The sequence below is a fragment of the Colletotrichum abscissum genome (genome assembly GCF_030869225.1).
Source record: "Colletotrichum abscissum strain IMI 504890 chromosome Unknown Scaffold_5.1, whole genome shotgun sequence".
NCBI classification, from domain to species: Eukaryota; Fungi; Ascomycota; class Sordariomycetes; order Glomerellales; family Glomerellaceae; genus Colletotrichum; species Colletotrichum abscissum.
The window spans coordinates 1145488-1170391 of NW_026850431.1; the positions used below are offsets into that span (position 1 = coordinate 1145488).

Sequence of the window (24904 nt, forward strand, 5' to 3'; positions counted from 1 at the left end):
GGAAGATGGCAAGATTTGGGTCGTACTTCGAGTCTAACAAGCTTGACACTATTTGATCTACGCAGCCATCTTCGCCGACTTTCTACGTTTCACGGACAATATTGGCGTACTATGATATTGGGAGGCGGAAGCACTCTGCTCATACAAACGGGGCCATCATCAAAGCTCTTGGCAATGTCCGTCTCTCTTGGGATGGTCTGTGAGGCAAGCCGCATTCCCCACCCAGCTCCCCCGCAATTCATCCCGCATTTGTGGCTTTTGAGTGGCGTACATCGGGCGACTGTGCTCCGAGGACAACGTCTTGAGGGGTAGAGCAAAAGTTCGAAGTTTGACAACTTGTCTGATGAGGCGTATGCAAGCTTGATAATATCTTAAGACTCTCCAAAGAGACCTGAGATGTCCCACGCAGCCTCGAGAGATTTCTGCAGAGACGATAAACCATATTTGAGCTCAATTTCGGCCCTCTGGCCCCCGATGTTCCACATGAGTCGAACTATTCATGACAAGGACTGAACGTTGAAGAACGAAGTATGCCGAACTCTAGCCGCCGATGTCCCAATCCAAGCACCGTCCGGGCCTGCGTCAACTGCCAGAAGCGCAAAAGCCGATGCATGAGAGGCAGCGCAGCCAACGACCCATGTTCGTACTGCGCCAAAACAGGCAAGACGTGCAGCTTTGAGAAGCCCCCTGATCGGACGCCTCTGACCCGGAAGAACCTCGACGCAGCCGAGCTCCGGTGCAAGCAGCTCCAGAATCTCATCAGATCCTTGAACCCGGAGCTTGACATCAATTCAGCCCTCGGAGAGACGCAGAACCAGCAGGAGTCAGTAGGAAATGAAGATGATGACGGAAGCGGCTCGTTACATTCCCCGCTGGGAGACTCGGATGAAGTCACACCTCATAGCTACGAATGGCACGAAGGGTCGCTGTCGCCAGAGTTCAAATCTTCAGGCCACGAGAATGACGGAATGGCCATGCTACCAACCCACGACTCTGGTTACTTAGGTAAGCCTAGCCATGTTCTAGAATGGCCTGCGGAGGACAGTTGACCGATGAGCGATGCCTAACATCAACTCTTAGGGAGCAGTTCCGGTTCCCAGTTGCTTGGGGAGATCGACTCCGTGATCCACGTTGCGCATCCAGCCACTCACCACCACACATCGCATCGTAAAAGACAACGTAGATCATCCAGTTCAGCCGGATTCGCGGTACCTGAGCCTTTCGATCTGCCATCGTCATACATCGCTGGCCGGTTGATCGATGCCTACTTCCTACTCTACAATACCTCCTACCCGGTTCTTCACGAGAGGATTTTCAGAGAAAGGGTTGAAGCAGGGCGTCGTCAACGGCCCACGAACTCACCATGGCGTGTCGTCTATCAAATGGTTTTAGCCATCGGCCACTGGCTCTCTAGCACCGAGTCAGAGCATCTGAAGTCAAGCTACTACAGCGTAGCGCGGTCCAGTCTGTCTCTTCAGATGCTTGAGTCTGGCACCATCGAGACAGTTCAGGCCTTTTTGCTTATGAGCAACTACCTACAGAAGAGAGATAGGACCAATACTGGTTACAACTTTAGCGGTTTGGCGTACAGAATGGCGTTGGCTTTAGGTCTTCATCGCGAACCTCCAGGGTTAGAAGATACTTTAGGACATGAGCGGCGACGGCAGCTCTTCTGGACTATCTACTGTTTCGAGAGTGGTTTTAACATCACCACCGGGAGGCCACCCGCGATGTCAGAAGATTTCATAGATACCCGGATTCCTCGAAATATCGACGATAAGGTGTGTTGTCTTCCTAAGTTTCGATTCTTTTGATTCCTATTTGCTCATTTCTTCTAGGAACTGCCTCTCAAGGCACCGGTTCCGCCACCGGTCAATTACCCAACTACCTACTCAGCAATTATCGCCCAAGCAAAGCTAGCCAAAATTGCTGATGCTGTGTATCATGAGTTTCTACTGGCAAAAACCGCCGGAACAAAAGTCGAATACAGAGTGGCCGAAACAATGGACCGAGATCTGAACTGCTGGGAACAAGCTTTGCCCGCATATTTCACCCAGACCGACTGCCCATCGTGGTTCCGGGCGCCTCGAGCGGTCGTGCTCTGGAAAGAGCAGAACCTTCGCATTCTCCTCTGGCGCGGCAGTCAGCAACACCACAGCTACCTGCCCACCAAAGTGAAGGCGGAAGAGAAGTGCCTGAACGTTGCTATGCAAAGCATTCATGATATTGCTACTTTCTGTATGGCGAATGAAGTTTCTCTACACCAGGGTATCGTGTGGTACGCGACATACTTTCTTTTCCAGGCCACTCTAGTCCTGGAAGCAAACTATCTCACCAAAAGCACTTCCACAGACCAAACCGACAGACTTGCATGGCAGCACTCAGTCTCCAAGTCACGCGCCTGCTTAAAGACCTTGGCGCAGAAGAGCAGATCGGCGAAAAGATGTCTGGAGATGCTGGATCGCATCCACAACCAGTTCCAGTTTCTACCGCAATTGGACTTGGGATTGGATCAAGCCTACTTCCAATCCGTGGTTCCTCAAATGTTAGATGAGGCTGAAGCGAGACCGGCGGCGTCCCACTTTGTCGCGCCGACCCAGAGCTTTGCTGATCTGCCGAGTGAGAATGACTTTGCCTTCTATAGTGAAAGTCAACCAGCTTTTGATGACGATGCTGCGGACCCAAGCCTGCGGATGCTACTCAATGAGTCTTCCATAGACTTCATGGAAAATATGCCGCTCGACCTATTACTTGGGGATTGGACGTCTTGATGTCATTTTAAACATGAGTGACTGATCGTCCATGACAAAGTCATCACACACAATAGTGGTGCCACGAAGCTTTGTTACATCAAGGGGAAATAAAGTGTTTCGCATTCCTTGTCATGGACAATTAAAGTGTAATAAAAAAAAGCTCTTCAAAATGGTACAGCATTCACAGGGATGCGATGCTGATCTACGTGCTCAAACGCGCTCAAAAAACCTCCCATTGCTCTATAACTAGGCGACAATACTCTAATCGCTCAAGCCATAACAAAGTCTACACAACTTTCGTATGTCTGCTTCGCCGCAGTGCCAACCCAGAACCATTGAACGACGCACTGGCCAGCCTGAGCGCAGGTGCCCGCGGGCAGGTTGGAGGGCATGGTGATGTCAAAGTCGGTGTTGTTCTTGGGCAGTGCCGCGAGGTTCTCGTCGGCGTAGCTGTCGAAGACGATGAGAGGTTGTCCGATAACCTTGTTGGTTGCGGTATCGACAATGGAGACATTCATGGGGCCCTCGTGGGGGATCGGGATCTCGGCCTTCATGTTGACGACCTGTCCAGCCTTGAAGGTCTGGACATTGGCCTTGTTGTCCTCGAACTTGGCTCCTCTGCATAGATCAAGTTGGCCTTGGGTAGAGTGTTAGTAACTTGGGTCATTCGCTCATGTACCATAGGCTTGCTTACATGTTGCAGGAGGGTTGGTGAAGTCTTCCAAGGGAATGGTGGGATCGGCCGTCACGGCCTTCACGTTCGCTTGTCCACACGCTGCAGCCATTGCGGCGCCGACACCACGGGCAGGAGGCGAGACGATGTTGCCATGAGCAGAAACCAAAGCGGCGAGCAGCGCCGTGGCGGCAGTGATTGAAGCGCGCATCTTGAAGTAATTACTTGGGATGTTTGTTTATCGGCCTGTGAAAGCGGAAGTGCAGGTAGTCTCGCGGTTTTTGAATAAAAGACAGTATTTGGATTAGACAAGATTGAAAGAAACGAGTGACCAGCACGATGGTATGAATGATGAGACAAGGCGAGCAGAGACCGGACGATGCAGCGTCAAGGCCAGATGGGCGGCCTTGCGACTACAAATACCACAACTCGGCCTCAGCCCGACGACGATGTGATCCTTGTCGCTGACAGAGAGATGTCAATGATCCGACGCTGATGACCCGGCGATCATAGCTTCCAAGCCATCCTCCCATAATCCTTGCGGTCTGCGGAGGCTAACCGTTGGCCGGAACCACGGGAGCTAACGTGGTACCCCGTTCTTCTCTTTGCACACGACCAACTGCAAGTTGCCATCGTTGAAAATAAGCCGAGGGTGATCCCTGGAGCGAAACAAGCGTTGCTGAGGCTCTCCAGGTACGAAAGCAAGACAAGCTTGGTGGGATCCACGCGGGTGAAACGTCGCAAGTTCTTGAGCCGCTCTGCTTCCGGTGCGGACGGTTGTGGACGTGGTCACAACTCGCGAAACCTGCGACAAACCCTGTCTGGGGGTTCGGGCGTTCGCGCAGCAAGAAGGCGAGAAGCTCAGAGGGAACCAATACTTTAATCCTTAGAGAGATACGAGAACCGGCACTTTGTGCAGAGTTCAAGCAAAGAGCGATTTGGGAATTTGGGTTATTCTCGAGTCATCGAGCTATCATAATCGGGGCGACACCAAGCGCTGATTGCAGTGCCAAGCCGTCAGTTTGGATGTTGGAACCGCGAAAGATCGGGATGGTGGGTATGAGTGAACCGGTGCTCCGGAACGCCACGGCGCGCCATGGCGGCGCCCCCAAGTCTTGAGCAATCCGGCCACTAGTTGAGGACGAGATCTCCGGCTCGGCGGCCGGGGTCTTTATTCTGGGTGCGCTACGGGGCAGAACCCCTTGCCCATCGGCCCTGGACCTCAAGCAACGCCAAGTCGTCTACAACTTCCTACGTGAGAGATCTGCGAGTCATAAGGCTATCTTAAGCAGATTACCAGCCAGGAATGTTACGCTATGAGGAGGCGATCACTCACCTACCAAACTGCGACTGCCGGACTGCACCAAGTTGCAAGCTCCTGAGCGTCAGAGTTGGCAGGCGAGAAATTCTAACGCGAGGGGGGGACAAAGTGCTTCCAGGCCCCTGCTGACAAGACCAGCCTCCCTTGAGCGTCAGCAAAAGCCAGAGAGAAACATGACTCCTCAGGGAAACTAAGATGCCCCCTTTTTCGGCATTGACAGCAGACTGTCCCCCTCGCAACCCGGTTAGGCTCGCAAGAAACCGAGTTAAAAAGCCTAATTAGTGGACTTTGCCCGCAACCATCGCCCACTTGAAGGCACGGCGCATACGCATAAACTGCTATTGCGGACTTTTTGAGGGGAGTGCGGAGAAGTGGTACCTTTCGGTGGAATTTGGCAGAAATGAGTAGAGAGGAGGGCCTTGGGAATTGATGAGTTTACCAAAAAGACAGCCATGACTCTCTTCGCAACGTCCATCCGATAGAGAAGAGAGTTCGTTCCCGCCCGCAACTGCCCGAGCTGTCTTTCAGGAACACGGCACTTGGCATCCTGAATAGACGGTTACTAGGCGATCCGGCGAAGTTTGCTGACCCTGAATAATGTAAGTGTTGTTTCTTCGGGAACACGGCAAGTAGATAATCTGCGCGCTTTTGTTTCCAGGCTTCCTTAGTTTGAATTGAAAGTTTTCGCGCGCGGCATTTTTTGTATACCTATAGATGATGTCTTATTGCAGACATTGGATCTTTTTTTGTTAAGTGAAGGAAGATGTAAGATTATCCCGACGGTGCGAGGGCATTCCTGTTGATGGCGCTCAGCGGAGCGCCAATGCGTCCATGTCTAAACCAGTCGCATTCCGAGCTCAGGCGGAAGGTTCTTCAAGGCACTTGAGAGACTGAGAATCTTGACTGTTCACAAATTAACCCTCATATTAGCCCCCTTTGTTTCAGTACTCAATGAAAAAAAACTTTGATGATGATGCGTGATGTGGGTAAAGGTTTTCTGCCTGCCAAGGGCGTTGGAAGTGTAGTAATACCTAGTGACCCTCCACGACTGAAAGGCTCATGGTATTACAATGCACCGTCTAATGATTTGAGGCAGACAAGCATCGATTTGGGCCATATCTAAACTAATTCGGCTGGGCGCGGAAGTTATTTCGCGACAAAGTCAGTATAGCAGGTTCGTTGAGCGTTACAAGCCTCCGAGCTTGATATCCTTATGTATGAGGTGGGATTGTTCAGCAAGCTAGCTTTACCTGTTACTCTCGCTAAGTCCATTTCAACGGAAACAAATCGTGATTGTGTCAAAATTTAAGGAAGCTGAATATTGACACTTTCACGGCACGTTCTGCTATCTCGAGTTGCATGGATGGTGACTAGCTGTCTCCCATATGGCCACAGCTTAGAGTTACTTGTGGAACAGCAAGCTGGAGTCTACGCCCTCAAAAGCTATCATTCTTGGTTTCAAAGCAACTATATACGGAAGTTTTCACGTCGCCAGGCATCACTCACTAATCAATCGCGTTCTCTAAGAGCCGACTTTCAAATTCAAGCCCAGGCAATCAGCCTGACCCGCGAGAAATCATTCGCCTACGCCAGTGGATTTTATGATGACATCACATCTTTCGATACTATTTCAATACTACATTTGGAGAAATGAACGAAGAGAGCTATCTCGTTCGTCTTAGGCTTAGGTTATAAGATTTATCCAGTGCCCAAAGGTAAGTTCAACTTTCTGTTTCGACGTCCAATGAGATACATTCATGAGATGCCGATCAGTGATCAAACTTCAAAATGCGTGCCCCTTGCCAATCTAGATAACTAGCTTTATAATCTCCTATGACGAATAAATATCCGTTCTATCATGTTGTGGATTCACCAAGTCCGAGATGAGCACTCACCTTACAATAAGTTCTGAGATCAGACACAGAGCTTCTTCACGATGGGAGAAAGCTTACATCCTCGTTTTTGAACATGATAGACTGGATTTTCGTTTCTAGTATCTTGCCAGAAAACTCCGTTTAACGTTGAGTGTCACCGAAGTAAGGCTGCTTCAAAGCGTCAACTTTTGCTATGGCGGATTCCCTCTCCGAAGGGGGCTCTCGAAGAAGCTTTCGAGTCTTCATCTGTAACAAACCATTATCCATATGTTGTGTACATTATCATGCTGTAGTAGGCAACCTACCAGCAGCTAATCTTGGCCGTAGAAGCTTGAAGAATCGCACCAATAGGTGCACCTAATGCTGCAGCTTCTGCTTCGATGCTAGTGAGCGTCTCAGCAACTCGGTCTTCTCGTTCAAGAAGCGGCGTTATTTAAGAGTTATGCTCCGGAATTTGACTGTGTTCAATAATCCCAGAGGCCACGGCTGCATCAAATTTTATTTATGTTACCCTGATGAGGTACAACAGTATCCAGCATCGCCTCCACTTTGTTCGAAGATGTGCCTCTGCACCGCAGCATCAACTTCCTTCTCAACAACGCTAAGCAGAGACAGAGAGAAGTCAAACATGTAATGAGAAATTTGGAAGACCTCCGTCAAAAGCTATGCAATCACCGAAGGTTATTCTTCCGTCGATTACAGCGGCACAGCCGTTAGTAACATCTCATACAACTTGACAAGTATCATGATCTTAAACACCTCGAAGAGAGGGCAACCTGTTAAAGCCTGTTGGCCTTCGTACAATGATACTAACCTATATCACATTGACTAACAGCCTCAAGCTAACAGTCTCCAAATTTTCAAGTATTGAAGCCTCTGAGCGATTGGCATGAGTCGGCATCAGGTCACGCTCAAGGTGATTGCAGGAGAATGATACCACCGTACTAGAACAGAAGTATCGAAGCACTCGAATGTTTCGAAATCGGAGTGAACCCATCACTAAAATGTCAAAGTGTACCGAACTGGCTTCATTCACTATATATTTACTGAGAATCCTTCATATACAACGCTATCCATTGCTCCCAACCTCAGTCTGCTCAGTGACGTGCAGCCTATCCTTCGGTCCTCAAGCATATTCAGTCTCGAGATGCTTAGCAACCCTTAAGAGCATCCTTCTTGTTCTGCTGGTTCTGGTCGATACCTCCAGAGAATTCCTTCTCCATCTGGGCGATGGTATCCAGATCAGCATTGTTGCCCGTGAGACCCTGAGCCTGCTTCAACTCGGTAGCCTGTGCGTTTTGAACCTATAATGACTTGTCAGATTGCTGTTTTTTACCGCTTCACTGTGTGGGGTAAAAGTCCGAACGTACCTTCTTCAGACCCGGAATTGCGGCGTTACCCTTGGGAGCGATCTTCTGGTTCTCGGCGCGGACATCCGCTCCAGACTTGACAGTAGCGACGAGCTTGGTCTTAGCCTGGTCGAACTGACCCTTGTTCCCAGACTGAACAGCCTTCTTCACAGCAGCGACATCCTTCTGCTCTTGCTTCTGGATGGAGATGTTCTTGTCGATACCAGTAGCCAGCTTCTTGGCAGCAGCGCACTCGTCAGCGGTAGGCCTGGTGTTTCCTCCGGTTCCGTTCTTCGTGGCCTTGGTGGTCTGGCCCTTGTTGGTGTTGCCGTTGTTGTTGGTCTTCGTCTTAGTGCCCTTAGTTCCGTTGTTGTTATTATTCTTATTCTTGTTCTTGTCGGCGGCGTCTTGCGCAGCGACGGCTTCTACCGGCGCCGGCGCGGGCAGAGCAATGACGAAAGTGAAGAGAAGGAAGAGAGAGAGGAGAAGCTGAGTGTAACGCATCTTGAATAATAGTGTTTAGTGATCTAAGTGATAGGCGTGATATGATTTAAAGAATGTAGAGGGTGAAGAGCCTTTAGTAGTAGGACTTGATGAACTGGAAAGAGACTGAGTTGATGATCCCAAAGCCAGAATTGAGAGTTTCTTTGATTGAATTATATAGCCCAACCTTCCGAGCAAAATTCGGACACGGCCACTTACACCCAGTTTCCATCGCGTCGTCATCTCAAACGATTAGGCGAACATACTTCGTCCGAGTACGCCGAAGACCCTGTCCGCCGCACGATGGGAAGCAACTCAGTCCCAGTCATCGCGATGCTTTCAGGGGTCGTTTCGCTCTCGGGTGAAGCTTCAATTCACAATGTGGGTGTCCACAACGGTCACCCCGCGCGCATCGCCCGGCCCGTCTGATGTCTGAACCGAGAGAGACAAGCTTTGGGGTGGATTCGAAGGAGAAGAAGGTTTACCCGCAAGTGTTTTGGGCTGATCTTTTGAGCCAGTCGCTGGCTGGGATCGCCGCACATCGCGTTTCACCTCGCTCGCCTTGGGGCTGCTCTGTATACGAATTTTCTGCTCAATGCGTCAAGACACCAACCAGAATCGTTCCCATCGCGCGAGCTTCTTGAGTGCTTCTTCTTGAAGCTGGTCCATGGATCACTGGCACCGACAGACGGCTGAAGATCTCCATCCAGTTGTTGGAAGCGTTCTACCACAAGCGCCAGTCACAATTCTTGGCGAGAACGAGTGTTCACACCAAATTCATCCAACCCTCGGCTCTGTTCCCTCGGTCTGGACCTAGCATTACTCCTCCTAACTTCCATCCTTTTGTTCACTTGAGTGTCAGGTCTACTTCATCTTTTGCCGAATTTTAGAGGCCTTCAGATCATCTGCTACAAGTCTGATCATTTCGCATAGTGGTCACTCGCCTTCTTCTTGCGTCGATGACTCGTCTGGCTGGTGCTTCGGAGTCCGATATATCGCCCTGCCGAATGAGCAGGTTTCAATTGCTTCTATAAACAATCTGCCAATCGCTTGAGCAACCGGACCCGATTTCGAGGCAACATGTTTGGTGGCTTGGCAAGATCAGTCAAGACGCCAAGACATGTCGGCCTCGTCATTCAGTAGTTGTTTCGCGTGGACTTGCTCAACAGGACACAAAGAAGCAAAGGGAAATATGAATCACAATTCTTCATTTGGTTCAGAAAACTGAACTTCTATGGTGAGTTCGAAAGTAAGCTGAAGATATTACGCTCCGCCCCCTTCGGTACCTTAGCGGCGTCCGATTCTTAGAAAGGCAGCCGATAATCACTACATGTCCACACGTGGTGATTACATTTCCCAGAGTCAATCCAGAATCAGAGCGTGCGTGCAGAGAGGTTGCCAAAGGGCTGGAATCAAGCCAGCCCAACGAGGAAAACAAAGTTCGCCGAGTCTCAGGTTCGCTGGTGGGCTGATCTCAAAACTGGGACGGACCCTGCATGTGCTGAGGAGCAAGGCAAAAGATGCCGTTTCCGTTATCCGTAATATGGAAGCACGAGGCTTGTAAACACGCTGCCCGCGGTCTCCTCGGCCGGCCTCCATCTTTTCTCCGCCTTGCGTTTGTCCCCTGCCGGAAGTGGAGGGAAGGGAGAGTTTAAGCTCTGGTGACATGAATCAAGAGCGGCACTACCGCAGTAGCAGGGTCTCAAAAGTTGCTTGAAACTCTCAACTAGTGCGAAAACTGCTAAGCCTCCCCTTCATTGTCGTTTTAGCCATGTTGGAGAATTAAGGCTCCGGGACGCTCATTCCACATCATATTGTAATGAAGGGGCAGGAAGGGAGAACTGTAATACCTATCCCACATTGAGTCCCACGCGGTTTCCGAACGGATCAAATTTGCTGGTAATCGTCTGAAGATTGTGTCTTCGGATAATTGTTCACAAGATCGTCGTCGTCCCAACAATTTCGCTAAGACGGGCCTCGCCAAGGACTCGTCAATGCTGCACCCGTCAAGGTCGTTCGTCGATCAGTTTCTGGGCGGTCATCACTATAACGACTCACATATCATAATGCATTGCTCTCACATTACTCGATTGACTTACACTGAGGGATGGTCTGCCCAAGTTAATGTCCGTTGATACAGTTGGTCAGCAAGGGTCTAGTAGCTGGAAAATCGGAGTTTTCGCTAGACAGTGTCCGTCTTGAAAATGCGCGTTTAAGCTTGAGGGCATACCCGGCACTAGTTGATGCTTGTCGTGAGACTCCCCAAGTGAAAAGTAGAAGCAGTCCTTGTCTTTCGGAGATGACGAACAGGCCACACGTCAACGGTCTCATCAAGGTGCGAAGATTGCACAGCCTGCTTTCCGCATCTGTCATTCTGCAAGGCGCTCAATTTGGTGAAGGCATCGACGCGGTAAGAATTGAGTCGAAGTTTACTCGTAGATCAAACCAAACCTTCTTATTTGTCAGTCAACTTACTGCTTCCGGCGTGACGCGTGGTCGGAAATCCGGCAAGATGGGTGCGTCAATATGTTGAACTCGGGTCATCCTGGTCATTGGCCAGCCGCAGCAACCCACAGGCCGTGCCGCGCTCGATGAGGTGATTTTCGGAGATCTCCTTCGGTGTAAGTCTGCCGATTCTTGATCAAAAGTGGCCGGCGTCAGTGTCTCGGGTTTGAGACGGATCTCGAGAAAGATGATTACTCACATGATCATGAAATACGCGCAGTACTAAGTATGCTTCATCATTGCGCCATATCAAACGGAAGACGAACTCGCTCTCGTTTCCGACGCATGCATCTTCTCGTCTTGGTGTTGTCACTAGGACTGGAAAAGTTCTTTGTAAAAGTTATGGCAGATCTATTGACTTTCCGGACAGTACTGTTCATGGCTCGGATCTAAGGACAGATTGTTGACTCTCTCTGGTTGATAGTCATGTTCGACAAAATTCATCCGAGTAACTATAAACTAAAGCATGAAGTCGGGCTCTATGAACATCGAAAGCACGAGTAACTTTGCCTGATTGATACCTTGACCACAAAGCGTAAAACCCCGAATTTAGCCTTCCTTCATGGTGCAAAATCCGAAAGGTCTCCTTCGCTGGCTGGGCTTTGCTCAGGCAACGCAGCAGTAGGCGCCTCATATATTTCGAATGAGCTGTCGGAATCCTCGGCCTCTTGTTCTCCCGCCAACTTCGCCTTCTTCCCCGAATCAAGTTGAAGAGGACTCGCCCGGCCATGTTCAGGAGTCGGACTTGACCAAGAGGATCTCACACGGCCTATCTCCCTCTTGCCTTTACCAAAGATATCGAAGTCTGAGCTTGAGTCGCTGACATTGCCGCCTCTGTCCACACTTGAGTCAGAAGGGGCAAAGTCGCTACCCATATCAGTCGGTTCTGGCTCCAACGTTGGTCCTGGGGAATAAAGGGGCGATTGTCTCTTCTTCTGCAACTTTGATCGGGGTTTGCGTCTTCGCGCGGCTGCAGCTGGCACGCGTATAAGTAGCTTGTGGTCATGATAAACCTCGAGTCTCTCTAGGTTGGGAAACAGGTGCTGAAATCCTGCGCTTGGTCGAACAGACGTCAAGGCAAGCTTGACTACTTTATCATCCAATAGAGCAGCTGACAATGTGCTTAGGCGTTTCAGCAAAGATTCGAACTCGGTAGCTTGATCCCCAGCCACGCTGAAGTGATCAACGCCTTCTATCATGATGTAGATGGTGGAAGATGGAAGAGCGCGCAGACATTCCACGAAGATTCTCCATGAAAGGTCCAGGTTTGATTTAGCAGCAACGAAGATCTCGGCGTTGAATAGCTTCCGATCGCCATGTGAAGTCACTGTTGGAAACTTCTGAAGCATGCCGAAAAGCAGGCTCTGCACGAGAGCGCGCGGCTTTGGTGCATCGTCGTCACTCCCTCGATGTAGGCTCCCGAAATACGAAAGTGTATCGTAGCCGCTCTCCGTAGCTGCACGCACAATCTTTTGAGACAAGTCCGTCGTCCAGCTAGGGCGGCGAGGTATCTCATACCCATCTACCCACAGAAGACCAGATTTTGAACTGCTTAGCCATGACTGGAATGAAGGAAGACGAAGGACATTGCTGCTCTCTACCAAATAAGACATTGGTAGCAGATCTAATTGGAAATGGACTTGATGTAGATTTCTGTCCAGGGGAAGTAGGTCCTGAAAGAAATCATCGCATATCTCGAGCTCGGGCGGTTTCAGAAGTTTCCGGTCAAGATTCTCAGATGCTGAGAGAAACGTTAGAACTTCCAGTTGGTGTTGACATTTTGGCACTGACCATCTATCGTTTTGCTTCTTCTTTCTCGATCCATGTCATCCCTACGAATTATCTCTGTATCAGACGTATTAGCTCTGAACAAGGTCTTGGAATCGGCCCTTAATGTCGATAGTACCTTCTAGTACTCCAATGATTCGCCCATGATCTTCTTTGATCTCAAATAAATCTCTCTGCATACTGCAGTGTCGTTGAAACTGATATATCATGAACTGGATTTCAGCTTCTTGTCTCAGGATGGCGTAATTCTCGTCAATGGTCTTGAGAATGGGCCCGAGCCTGGTGTCGAAAGGTGCGACCATCGTCTTGAAGGTTTTGACTGGTGGCGGGCGAGATTGCATCATCAGCAACGTGAATACATAAAGCTTTTATCGGAAGTTTTTGTACCTAAACAATTACTACGCAAGTACCGGAGACAAAATGCCAGGAAATCTGCGATCGACGCGTAGATGGCCGCAGCCGCATTTGTCATTCTCTCAACTGGATAGAAAGACAACAGTAGGCTCACGAGCTCCAGCTTACTCCCTATACGTCCAAGATTGGTAACAATACCTTCCTTGACTTTTTGGTACTCGATCGGAATCATGAGCAACAGCTTCATCGTTCCCCAAGCTAGACTGACCCATTCAGGATGATGTTGTGCCAGTGTATCCATGACTGCAGCATAATGGAGAGTCGATTTGCAAAATTGCTGCAAGCCTGCCTGTATGCTGCTGTTGAGGCTTTTATCGTCTTTGTTTGTAGATCTGGCCTCCTGCAAGGCGTTTGCCTGAGCTAGTACATCTTGAAGCTTGCAGCCATCTTTGATCACAATCTCGCGTTTTTCACGAGACGCAGCAATATTGTATTCGCTTACCGCCAACCCCAGCTGTTCGAACTTGTCTCTCAAAGATGGGTTAGCGGTCGCATCAAGGGCCCATGCATTTCTGTTCGTGTCGACTGTAGTCCTATTTTGGGTGCGAGATAGTGTCGTGTCTGTCACAAATACCTGAGTTCCTTGAAGCGTCTTCAAAGACTCTATGAGCTCTGCCTCATCCATGGATTGGCGTTTCTTTGGCTTAGTCTTTTCGAGAAGTTGACTCAATTTCCCGTCACGAAGTCGTGGCCTGGAGAGTGTTTTTGCAGGTGGATGGCCCAGCCTGATCGTTCGCCTCAGAGAGCCACTCTGGTCTGAGGGCTCGCTGACACTGGATAGCCTGCTGCTCATGTTGCGGTCGACATTTATTTCCATGAGATTCCTTAGCAGTGCACGATCAAAGACATGGCTTTGAGAACGCCCTTATAACAAACACTATGAGAGAAATATGGGTAGCCAAATCGATGTCTTCAAGAGAGCATTGAAATGGCCAGTTGAGGAAAGATGTGGGTTCATTAATTAATCACGGTGCATGCCCTCGTAATCTGCATGACTGCCAAGCTTGTCGTCAGTACTATTGCAGCACAAAGTACTCTTTGCCTGAAATGTACATATGCAAGACTTGAACTACCTGATCCCACTTAAACAGCGCCATGTTCTGGGTGCAGCGCACATATGCAGCTTATGTAGCAGCAATAAATCAGGCTGACCAATGAAACTACTGAAAAGTTGGGAACGCAGCAGCTCGCCCATATTGGAGGCATGTTCTCGGAGGGAAATAGGAAGGGATCAGATTTAGAGAGCTTTTGGCAACACATGAGTGGTTTGAGAAGATTACGAGTCGTAGAAATAGAGGTGACGGAGCACGCGGCCTGATAGGGTGTCATACGACATACGATGCAGGATGGCTGCTGCTCAAAGCCTGCTTCAACATGCGCACACCATACTACAGGTAGAAACTGCTTCACAGCACACTTGATCGATTGGTTGGGTCGATTCCATTTGTCTTTCACTAAGATAGTCGCAATCACATAAGCTGTGCCTGCTGAGAACATACTACAGACGGTAGCCTCGCCTACGGAGCGAGCATTTAGGCGAGCTAGAGGCAATTATGTTATAAATGAACAGCTTGCATAGCCAATGGGCCATCTACCGGTACTGGAAAGCTTGCTCTGGATTTTAACGACTCATTGACTGACAAAACTCCGACTTAACCCGCCGCCATGCACTCAGGATCCGACAATTCACACGGCCCTAGCGAAACAGATGAGCGCGCAAACCGCAGTTACCGAGATTCTCCCAGTAGCGAGATTGATGAGTCTCCAGCTCCGTCGATTCATATGACAACACATGAAAGTGGAAGTAGAAAGAAACCCGATACTTCCGCTCCTTCTCGAGAAATCAACGAAGTATGTTAACGCAATGGCTTCTTTCACGATACATGTCTCACGAGTACTAGTTCGGTGTCGGAATCGGCCATGCCACATTACGATCATACAGAGATCGTCAGGGGCGCTTCAAAACGGTTCAGCTAGTCGGCGTGCCATCGGAAGACGAGAAACATACCGATACGGCCCAGATACCAGAGGTCACTTTCTACCATCATGTGGATGCATTCGGAAAAGTCCGGCCAGAAAGAATCGAGGTAGACTGGTGGGAATTTAGCGATTTCCTGAGGGGCCTCGAGCCCTTCCCCTTTTCTGAAAAGGCGACAAGTCGAGGAATCGTTTTCTATCCACCGTATGTGTCGCTTTTCCTCCGCTTAGACGCATTGGAGAGGAAGGTATCGACCGCGTCGCCAGAATCTACAACTGCCAATGATACCAAAGCTTCGACACATAATCTTGCCATTTCTAAGACGATCCTAGATTTTCTCAAACCAATCTTCCATGAAACCCGGTCGAGACTCAAGGCCTTGAAATCGGCCGGTCCCAGCACTCTTGTCCAATATGACGACCTCTGGATGCTTTATACACCAGGCGAACCCATTTTCGTCAGAATTCGGGGCCTGGAGACCCAGTGCTGCATCGTCGACTACCCGAGTATCAGCACGGCACCCCCGGGAATGTACCAAGGACATCTGCTGCTACATTGCTGGTCAATTGAATACAGTCCGCGGCGGTCCGTCTTCGTCAAACACCCTTGTGTATGTAACATGGAGCGATTCCATGGTGGAAAAGAGATCGCAAAACTACATTTCGTACCGGCAAGATTCATGGAGGATCTAGATGCTGTCAGGGCATTTGCAGTCTCTCGAGGTCAGAGCTACTGGGAGATGAAAACGACATCTAGATTTCAACAATTGGTAACATCCAAAGCACATGGCCATGATGGGGGTCCCAGAATGAGAGTAATTGTGGAGACACAGGTCGACAGTGCAATGGATGAAGGCCAGTTCCCCCGCGCTCCATCAACCGTGTACAACAAACGCGAAGCTATCGCAAAGTGGAGCGAAAGGGCTGGAAGAGGATCTGATATTTCTCAGACGACTGAGAATGGCGGGATAGGTTACGAGCCTGATGATGTCCTCATGCGAACCGAGGCCGAAGAAGTAGGAGATACGCGGGGCAATTGGTTTCGTAACTACGACAGCATTTCGCCAACGACTAAACCGGATGAGCTGGCTCTCATGCTTTGCTCTAATGTCGTACGTGCATTCAGTCTCCGTGACAAAGGATGGGGTATGTCCTTGCAAGCATCGTACGCTTTCGGAGTAGAGCTAACTGATATGAAGCTTTGTACCAGGTCGTTGACCTCAAACCGGTGCAATTTGCAGTCGATGCATGGAAGCGACTGGTCCTAAAACCGGAGTACAAAGAAGTCATATGGGCTATGGTCAAGTCCTATCTCGCGCATAGTACTAATTTCCATGATCTTGTTGACGGAAAAGGCGAGGGCTTGGTCATTCTTCTTCATGGGCCTCCAGGCGTCGGCAAAACTTTGACCGCAGGTATGTGTTCCTAAGCGGGTTAATGAGAACGGATTTTGACACAAAATCAAAAGAGTGCGTTGCAGAATCATTCAAGAAGCCTCTTTACATGGTAACCGCAGGAGATCTTGGGACAGACCCCGAGACCCTCGAGGGGAAGTTGTCGAAGATCTTCGACCATGCCGTAGAATGGGATGCCATACTGTTGCTTGACGAAGCAGACATCTTCTTGCAGGACCGAGACTACGACAATCTACAAAGAAACGCGCTGGTATCCAGTAAGTCTTCTTACGAACTCCGAACCAACAGAGCCATGGCCAAGTGCTGACTTCAAACGCAGTCTTCCTCAGAACGTTGGAATACTTCAACGGCATCATGTTCCTAACCAGCAACCGCATCGGCGCCTTCGACCAAGCCTTCCAATCCAGAATCCACATCACAATCGGCATGCCAGAATTCGACGAACCCCTTCGCAAAGAAGTCTGGAAGATCTTCATCCAAGACCTCGGCCGCAAGCGCCGCGATGGCTCACCGGCCCTTCTCTCACGGGACGAGTGCAAGGCGCTAGGCAGCGAAGTGACCAAATCCTGGGCTTCGCAGCCCCTCAACGGCCGTCAAATCCGCAACTGCGTCAGGAGCGCGTTGGCACTGGCGGAAGATAAGGGGGTCAAGCCGGACGCGAGCCACTTCAACAAGGTCCTCAAGCTTGGGAACGCGTTCACCCAGTACATGACCAAGTTGCAGAAGGCGGAGGCTGAGGAGATTGCCCAGATCAAGGGCGATCGACTCGCGGCGATGAAGGACATCATGGCTCAAAGTGATGCTGCTTAGGTGGCAGGCAGCTTGTGATGTTGCCGATTCCATAGTCAAAGGGGGTGACTTGCCCAGTAGAACGTGTTTCAAGTGGTATTTCATAGATTCGACTACATACGAACAGTTAAGCTATGCTATCATTCCTAGCTCAATACTTCAGGACCGAAACAACGATGTTGAGTCAAAGCTTAACACTCCTACATAATCTCAACACCATGTGTGCAGAAATGCTATACATATTCTTATGCATCCTAGCAATGATTGTTAGAATGTTGACGGTAGAAAAGATGGATTTGGAATGTGGTCTTGGTTATACAAACGCCCCTCTCTACTTACACCCAACGTGGGCAACGTGGGTTACACCCATAACTTCCTCGTTCCGTACACATACGCAGTTCACACCCGGAACTGAGTTGATAGGATAGGTATCTACTTCTTAAGGCGAGATCATCTTGCCAACGCCATTGAAATAGAGTTGGCTTGACTGACTGGCACCTGGATGTGTTGCAACCCTGCCATTGCCTAGTCTCAGCTTGGGTACTTCAGCTACCTAGGCCTTCTGACAGATAACAACAGAGACAACGGCCTCCTTCGAGGGAACTAATGCCCTCGCACACGGTAACGATTGGGCAATCTCTGTGGTCTCATTTTCCTTGACAGCCTAGCGAGGTTACGCAACCGCTTGACATCACCCTCGGTGACAATCATTTCGTCACCCCTCATCACTAGTCCATGCTTACTGACAGGGAAGCCCGAATTGAGCAAGAGATAAGAGAGCATCGAGATTGGCCTGCGAGTGAACTCTTGCCCACCACCTCGGAGTTTGATTCAAACAAGGCGGGGTAACAGAACTTACAGGAATTGGAGAAGAAGCGGGCGCATGACCGTTGTTGCACATGTTGCTGGCTGGTTGAGATGCTGTGCCGCGAGTTCAGGGTCCACCAGGAGCTTCACACTACCGCGGCGCGGAGCCGGACCTCCGGGAAGCGACCTGCAGTGGTAGCTTGCCAGGTGCTTTGGCGCAGCGAACAAGCGGAAGAGGTGGCAATGAAATCTGTGGCCGGTGCTGTGTTATCTGGCAAAAGAAATGTTGGACCTTGATCAACGTAGCCATCACCAATGGAGCAAGCCTCTCACCATTAAGCTTTCTCGTGACACAACACGACGCATGGCTCGTGGGACGGTTGCAAAATCCGGGCAGGCTGGCATAGGATGGACTGGCTGCCAAGATAAGCCAGCTGCGTGGCCAGAGAACGGTTCACGGTTCACGGTTGTCCTGTTGCTAGCGGGAGGGCTAATCTGGCAGGCCGGGGATCTATCTGGCCAAGGACCAAATCCGCGTGCGAAATGGGGCCCGCTGGTGCTGAGACCCGGAATTTGCGGGGAAGCAGACCAAGTCAAGCGTTGTTGAAGACGAAGACGGATGGGAATCCCAGTAACGAGTCAGGAAGGGAGCTGCGGATGTGGATAGTCTGGGGAAGTGTTAACAGAGGGGTTGGTCAAACCAGGGTTCGGGGAGGTCGGCGGTGTTCTGGTTGGCTTGGGGAGGGATGACGGGTTCGGGAGGGGTGGGATCTAGGTAGAGCATCAATAGAAGAAAGAGAAGGTAAATGTTCCAATATGTGTGCCACGATATACCAGGTGCGGTGCTAGAGTTCTTCTTCGAGTTTCGACGTGGGATACAGGCGTGCATAGACAGAGGATGTAGCGAGTCGTGAAGTTGCGTCGAAAAAAAACATATTCCCCTCTTTGCTTCGTTGCTTCGGCCACTTTATTGACTCGAGTAGCCGGGTGTGGTGCATCAACGAGTTGAAGAAGGCATTGTATCCGTAAAGTACGGAGTTGGATACTGTTCGCCATCCATCCAACCCCCACTGCCCACGTCCCTGTCTCCAGCGGCTGAGAGACCAGGCTGCTTCGCCAATCTCTCGTCGCTGAGATCCTGCGTGCCGCCTGAAATGCATCCTGGTCCAAGCGGCGGAGGGCAATCGAAGCAGTGTGCAAGTCGCTCGCGGATGGTTTGTCTATCCGGGGCAGTACTTGCTAGGGCCCGTCTGCATGCCAAGTGGACGCAGTCAAAGATAGAAGGAGGAGGCGTCGAATTCCGGCATGTCGAGCTAAGGTAGCCTGGTTGCCAATAGTCCACGTACAACACACCAAACGTGACTGATGGAGGACCGGATGGTGACACGACAGCTGCTCGTGTTGGTCGAAGAGACACGAGCGTAGGTACTACGGGTTGAAAATGTGGTCGGAAGAGGAGGGAATTGGGAATTTCGATGTGACCGTCTTTGGCAACTTTTGCATCGGAAAGCTTCCAAAGCAGCCTAGACCTCCAGGGTCTTGGTCTTGGGTTCAGAGGAGGAGAATATAGGCTTTGAGCTTGTCGAGTAACAACAGGTCTGTGATCAAGGTTGGTAGTCTGAACGAGTATGGCTCCCGCTGACAAAAGTTTGGTACTTGTACATGCTGGAGACGATGCAGCCAGCTCTTAGCCTTTCCCGTCTGGTCTGAAGTCAGAGTTCGTTTTTCGAAGCTCGAGATGTTTGAGGTGGCAGAAACATGGGCAGATGATGGTGCCTGCGGATGGGCCCATGGTGGTCAATAGACGGCCCAAAGTGGCGAGAGCAAGCATGCGATGGCACGCGAGATGGGACGTCTTGTCTATTGTCCGCGTGTGTGCTTGGTGGTCCAGAAGGTAGACTGCATTGAGCTTGGTATACGCTGAGTGCAACCGTATGCGTGGTGAACTGCGGGCGAGGTGGATGAATGTCTCTGAGTCTGCAGATGCGAGTTGTGTGGGAATCTTTGCAGTCACAGGTGTCTGGCAGTGATTGTGGTGGTGGTCCCGGTGGTGGTTCCGGTGCTGAATGGGCGTTGAAAGGGTGGTGGGGTACGTACCGTAGATGGTCGGTTCTGATGCAAGACCGAGGGGGGAGGGGAGGGGGCAAGGGGGAGGACACGCAAGAGGAAGACAAGAGGATAGAAGATGTGCAAAGATGGCAAAAAGCAAGACAGGAAATGCAGATAGGAAACGATGGGATAATTACGGCCCAATGCGTCCCAAAAAGATCAGCAAACCTAACGAATTAAGTGACCGGGGACAGAGACAGGTGGGAGAGACATAAGCAGTCAAACAGAGACAGAGAAACAGAGACCCGGAGAACGTGAAGAGGACCCCTTCTTTCCCGTGTTGAGTCCTTGCTAAAATCCTTCCATCTGCAGCCCAGCTCCTTCCTCCCATCTGTGTGGATGGTACGGGGTATGAAGAGTGGGAGAGTACGAACGACCGGCGTGACTTCCACAGCAGTCAGAGACAGGTGCAACTCGCAAGTGCAATGGAAGTCAAAAGTGCAAGTGCAAGTGCAGGTGCAGGTAAGAGTCAAACGTCCCGTCGCTCTTTCCCACCTCTGGCGGCTGGTTTGATTACCCCGCAAATCATTCGATTGGGTGACGTCGACAAGCGGGGTCTGGCTGGTTCAGAACCCGGCCGTCTAGTGGCTGCGAGCGCTAGTCCAGCACGTCCAGCACTAGAGACTGCGCTAAGGCGGGTACGTACCACGCAATGCCGCCAAAGTGTCTTTGCTGGAAGCAACGCTGAGGCCATGCCTTCCGTGATTGGGTGGTGTGTCTGTGAGCTTGCGCTGGGTAGGCAGCCGGGGTTGTGGTATCGTGGGATGAGGAAGGCCCTGAGGGTGTGGGAGCTGCCGTAGCCTCCGCGCCAATCTTCCATGCTGAACTTGGCATTTTGGGTCTTCCAGGCCATCTCTGGCTCCAAAGGTTCGTGGTGGCTCCTTCCCTCCACGATTCCACCATTATCCAGTCAACCAGTGCAGGTCAGAGGTGCAGGTGCCGTTGGTGTTGCAAGGGCAAGGAATGGTACGAACGGCAAGAACGAGAGCGAGGGCGAGAGAAGGAACGAATAGACAGGCAGGAGCAGATGCCACAATAGAGGGAGCAAGTGGTAAACTGCGTTCCTTCCGCGGCTCCATCAAACAAGCCTCCTCTGATCTCCAGTCTTCTCAATGCCATTCAACTTGGCAGACGCACACTGGAACCCTTCTCCAACAACATCACGATCTTTGCGTTGACATCGAACCTCGTTCATCTGCCTGGCTGCCCTCCTTTACCCTTCTACGAAACGACGGATACGACACGACTGCAATACATCAGCAACCCATCAGAAACTCACTTCTATCCACACAGAGCCATAAAACACATTCATCACGGCATCACAGAGATAGCAGCTTGTGTGCTTGTCAAGCATTCCAGCCTGGCGACTGGCCAATCCTTGGCCCCTATCTAAGACCGAGTTTGGAACCCAAGAAGCTATTATCGGCCCCTCAAACGCACGCCGACCGACCGACCATCCGACACCGCATTCGCCTCTTCCCCACACGCACCGCCATCCCACCACCATTTGCCTGTCCTGGCTGAGCAAGCAGACCCACGCCATCCGCTCAACAACCAGCAACCGCCGACCAGCCAGCAGCCCGCCCCCGGCACCAAAGCACCTCGACACTACCAAGCACACACGCACGCAAGCACACACCACCGTTTTACCCAAACCACTACAGAACAGTGAGAACAACCAGCCATCCCCTCTAGCCCGTTTACTCTGCCAATCTGGCCCTCCCTGACTCTCTGCCCCTGCTACCTGGCCCGTCCTAGGGTGCTGCCACTGATCCAAGACCTGCCCCCTAAGCTTCGACGTCACTCAATTTAGAGCTTCAACCCGCTTTGCTGCTTGTGCAGGAAGCGCCGCTTAGAGGGGACGCTTCCCTCGTCGATCCCCCAGCACAAACGCACAAACGAAGCACAAAGACGGAATAAGTCTCTCTTTCTGACTCTCGCCAGGCCAGCAAACCCCTTGATCGACACCTTTCCACGGCGCACTACAGAGGTACGCTCATCCCATCCCTGGCCCTTCCCTTGTGATCAACCTTTTGTAACCCGCCCCTAGTGTCACCCTAAATCAGTCTATCGGCCACCTCGATATATAACCACCCTGTTCCACACATCCGCAGCTGTCGAACGATTCCCCGTTCGATCCCTCTTTCGATTCTTTCTAGATCTCACCCCACGCAAGACGCACCTCCGAAACACAACTTGGACTACCCTCTGACTACCTAAACGCATACAACAACCCGACGCACGACATACCGATAACCCCGACTACATATACTACAGCCCCCAATTCGTTCCTTACCATCTCTTTTGCCCATCATGTCCAACGACAACTCCAACTCCAACCAGAACACTCAGAACAACCCGAACGAAATGCATCGCCAGAGACGTGGATCAGTCACCCAGCAGGCTATCGCTGGTCTCTTCAGAAGCAACTCTACCTCCAACGGCGGTGCATTCCCTGGCACCAGCGACGCTCAGAGACGGAGACTCTCCGTCACCACCGGTCTCGGCCTCACTGGAACTTCGCCCACTGGTGCTAGTGCTTTCAACTCTCTCCGACGGGGAAGTCTTTCGACCAACTCCAACGACTCCATCGATGAGAATGCAATCGACGAGGAGGAGATTCCCCCCAACGCCCGCACAGCACCTGCCACTCCCTTCACCCGCAGAATGAGCTTTGGAGCTCAGGCAATGCGCACCATGCGCAATGGCGGTGGAAGTCCGGGTTCAAACGGTAATGATTTACCCTCTGCTTCTGCCACTCCCGTGCCTAGTACTCCTGCTGCCCTCGACAGACGTGGCAGTGTGCACTCTCCACGAGGTCTTGGTTCGGTTGCGAGTTCCACGCCACCGACCAATACTTCGTCCATCGCTGCTGCTCTGTCGTCGGCCAGGCGTCGATCTAGCAGCACTGTACAGGCAAGCATTGCACACAAGCAAAGATCATCTTCTGACGTGTTCTCTCGCCCAGACCAAGGTTTCAACTGGTCCGAGCAGCTTAGATCTCGCGCCGAGAGCTCTGTTCAGGGACCACGAGCGTCCTTTTCTTTCGGCTCTGGTCTTTCATCCTCTCCTCCTCGCGGCCCCGGCAATGGCGTCGCCCACGATCGTCAGAAATCAGTCTCCGAGATGCCTGCTCCCCCCGCCCAGGCGGCTGCTATGAAGCCCAAGGCTCCCGAGCGACCCAAGCCGGATGCCTTCCAGGAACGCATTCTCAAGGGCGATTTTTACATGGACTGAGAAGCCCACGTCTGGAACGGCTACTACGACTGATGTTGACCATCATGCCATCGTAATAAGCCCCATCAAAGATGGCATTTCACTACAATAACATGATTTTCGCCATATGGAAAACGAGCAAAAGATCATCAAGCGTTTCACAGATTCTGAGCGTCCTTATCCCTGTCTATTTTTTAAGCTGGGGAACACTTTCTATCGGCTCAACCCCACGTGGCGTTCGGTTGGTTGTGATGCAGCCCGGTTGCGGCTGCGCACTGAGCGGGGAAGCTCCATACCACATGCACATGAGACCGTTGTCTCACATTTGATCACGGAAGCGGAATGCAACTGCAATTTCATGAGGAGTTTACAAACGGCATGGGGAATATGGAGGAGGACAATCGCAAATTGCAAGATTTCGGGTTCCAAAATAAGATTGGTCCGGAAAAGAACATGCCTGGCTATTGCTTGCGGCTCATCAGAGAATGTTGATGGTGTCAAGATCTCGACATGAATTCATGTCTGGCGTACGGAGAGGGGGAAAGGCTTCGGTATCGTTACATCGCTGGCTGTCACGCGGCGAAAGCTTTGGGTTGAGGACGGGCTTGTACCGACGGCCGGACAGACTGAAAGTGGGTGGAAGCATGGATTTTGCGTTTTATCAGGCGGCCGCGATAGGTACAGAGTTCACAACAGGCCGGACTTGGAAGAGGGGTTAAGTTGCGGGCACACAGCCCGGGCGAGAGGCGGATGAACGGTCGGCGACGAACGCCGAGCTTAGCTACCATGAGAAACACGCTCGGACCCGAATTGAGAGTTTCGCGGTCCCTACCTTAAATCTTGATGTTATCATTCAGTGAGACCTCACCAAGCATGGCCAAATACGAGGGGTGAGTAATAATATGTAATGCGAATGTGTGCCTTTCGGGTCGCGGCAAGCAAACTTGCTAGACACGGGTGGTAAGCAGCCAAGGCATTCCCGAAAGACACAGCGTGGGATTAAACTGGGCCTCCATTCCGGATGGTTGGTAACTCGTTCCCATTCGCCGGGGACCAGGCTTGCAAGGTCTCACTAGCGGGCGGCGAATTTGCACGTACGTGTAGGCACCGTAGGGCAGCAGGCGGACTCGGGGAGGCGGGTTGGTTCCACGGAGGCTTCTGTCATCACATTCCCCCACGTGAAGCCGTGGTTGGCAGTCCACCGCAGGTCCCGTCCTATCCGGGGGTGGCGGAGAGTCATCGTCAACCAAACGCATTCCATTTGTAAGTCGAGGCAAGGTGTAGTTGGCATGTGAGGAAGTGGGTAGGTAACGAGTGGGGTGGTTAATGTGTGTTGTGTGAATGATGATTGAGAGAAAATCTATCCTTTTTGTTCGCCTGCCCAAGCATCTATTCATCGTACATAGGTATCTCGTATAACCAGTACATGCA

The 24904-nt window shown here is 51.1% G+C and overlaps 7 protein-coding genes across 7 annotated transcripts; 3 read left to right on the forward strand and 4 right to left on the reverse strand.

The window, feature by feature from the left end:
• Window positions 1-530: 530 nt before the first annotated feature.
• Window positions 531-2771, forward strand: CABS01_02882 (uncharacterized protein; the record flags this gene model as incomplete). Its single annotated transcript, XM_060536260.1, has 3 exons — window positions 531-1005; window positions 1081-1781; window positions 1839-2771. The coding sequence occupies 3 exons, from the start codon at window positions 531-533 to the stop codon at window positions 2769-2771; spliced, it is 2109 nt and encodes a 702-aa protein (XP_060394172.1).
• A 251-nt stretch (window positions 2772-3022) lies between these two features.
• On the reverse strand, window positions 3023-3637 carry CABS01_02883 (uncharacterized protein; the record flags this gene model as incomplete). The annotated part of the gene is made up of 2 exons (XM_060536261.1): window positions 3023-3390; window positions 3448-3637. 2 exons carry the CDS (start codon window positions 3635-3637, stop codon window positions 3023-3025), a joined length of 558 nt encoding a protein of 185 aa, XP_060394173.1.
• A 4135-nt stretch (window positions 3638-7772) lies between these two features.
• CABS01_02884 (uncharacterized protein) lies at window positions 7773-8474 on the reverse strand (the record flags this gene model as incomplete). The annotated part of the gene is made up of 2 exons (XM_060536262.1): window positions 7773-7925; window positions 7992-8474. 2 exons carry the CDS (start codon window positions 8472-8474, stop codon window positions 7773-7775), a joined length of 636 nt encoding a protein of 211 aa, XP_060394174.1.
• A 3044-nt stretch (window positions 8475-11518) lies between these two features.
• CABS01_02885 (uncharacterized protein) lies at window positions 11519-13953 on the reverse strand (the record flags this gene model as incomplete). Its single annotated transcript, XM_060536263.1, has 4 exons — window positions 11519-12699; window positions 12750-12803; window positions 12865-13065; window positions 13146-13953. The coding sequence occupies 4 exons, from the start codon at window positions 13951-13953 to the stop codon at window positions 11519-11521; spliced, it is 2244 nt and encodes a 747-aa protein (XP_060394175.1).
• Window positions 13954-14825: 872 nt separating this feature from the next.
• CABS01_02886 (uncharacterized protein) lies at window positions 14826-17362 on the forward strand (the record flags this gene model as incomplete). The annotated part of the gene is made up of 5 exons (XM_060536264.1): window positions 14826-15011; window positions 15062-16283; window positions 16337-16552; window positions 16606-16809; window positions 16872-17362. 5 exons carry the CDS (start codon window positions 14826-14828, stop codon window positions 17360-17362), a joined length of 2319 nt encoding a protein of 772 aa, XP_060394176.1.
• Window positions 17363-22570: 5208 nt separating this feature from the next.
• On the forward strand, window positions 22571-23494 carry CABS01_02887 (uncharacterized protein; the record flags this gene model as incomplete). Its single annotated transcript, XM_060536265.1, has 1 exon — window positions 22571-23494. One exon carries the CDS (start codon window positions 22571-22573, stop codon window positions 23492-23494), a length of 924 nt encoding a protein of 307 aa, XP_060394177.1.
• A 926-nt stretch (window positions 23495-24420) lies between these two features.
• On the reverse strand, window positions 24421-24729 carry CABS01_02888 (uncharacterized protein; the record flags this gene model as incomplete). Its single annotated transcript, XM_060536266.1, has 1 exon — window positions 24421-24729. One exon carries the CDS (start codon window positions 24727-24729, stop codon window positions 24421-24423), a length of 309 nt encoding a protein of 102 aa, XP_060394178.1.
• Between the last annotated feature and the right edge of the window lie 175 nt (window positions 24730-24904).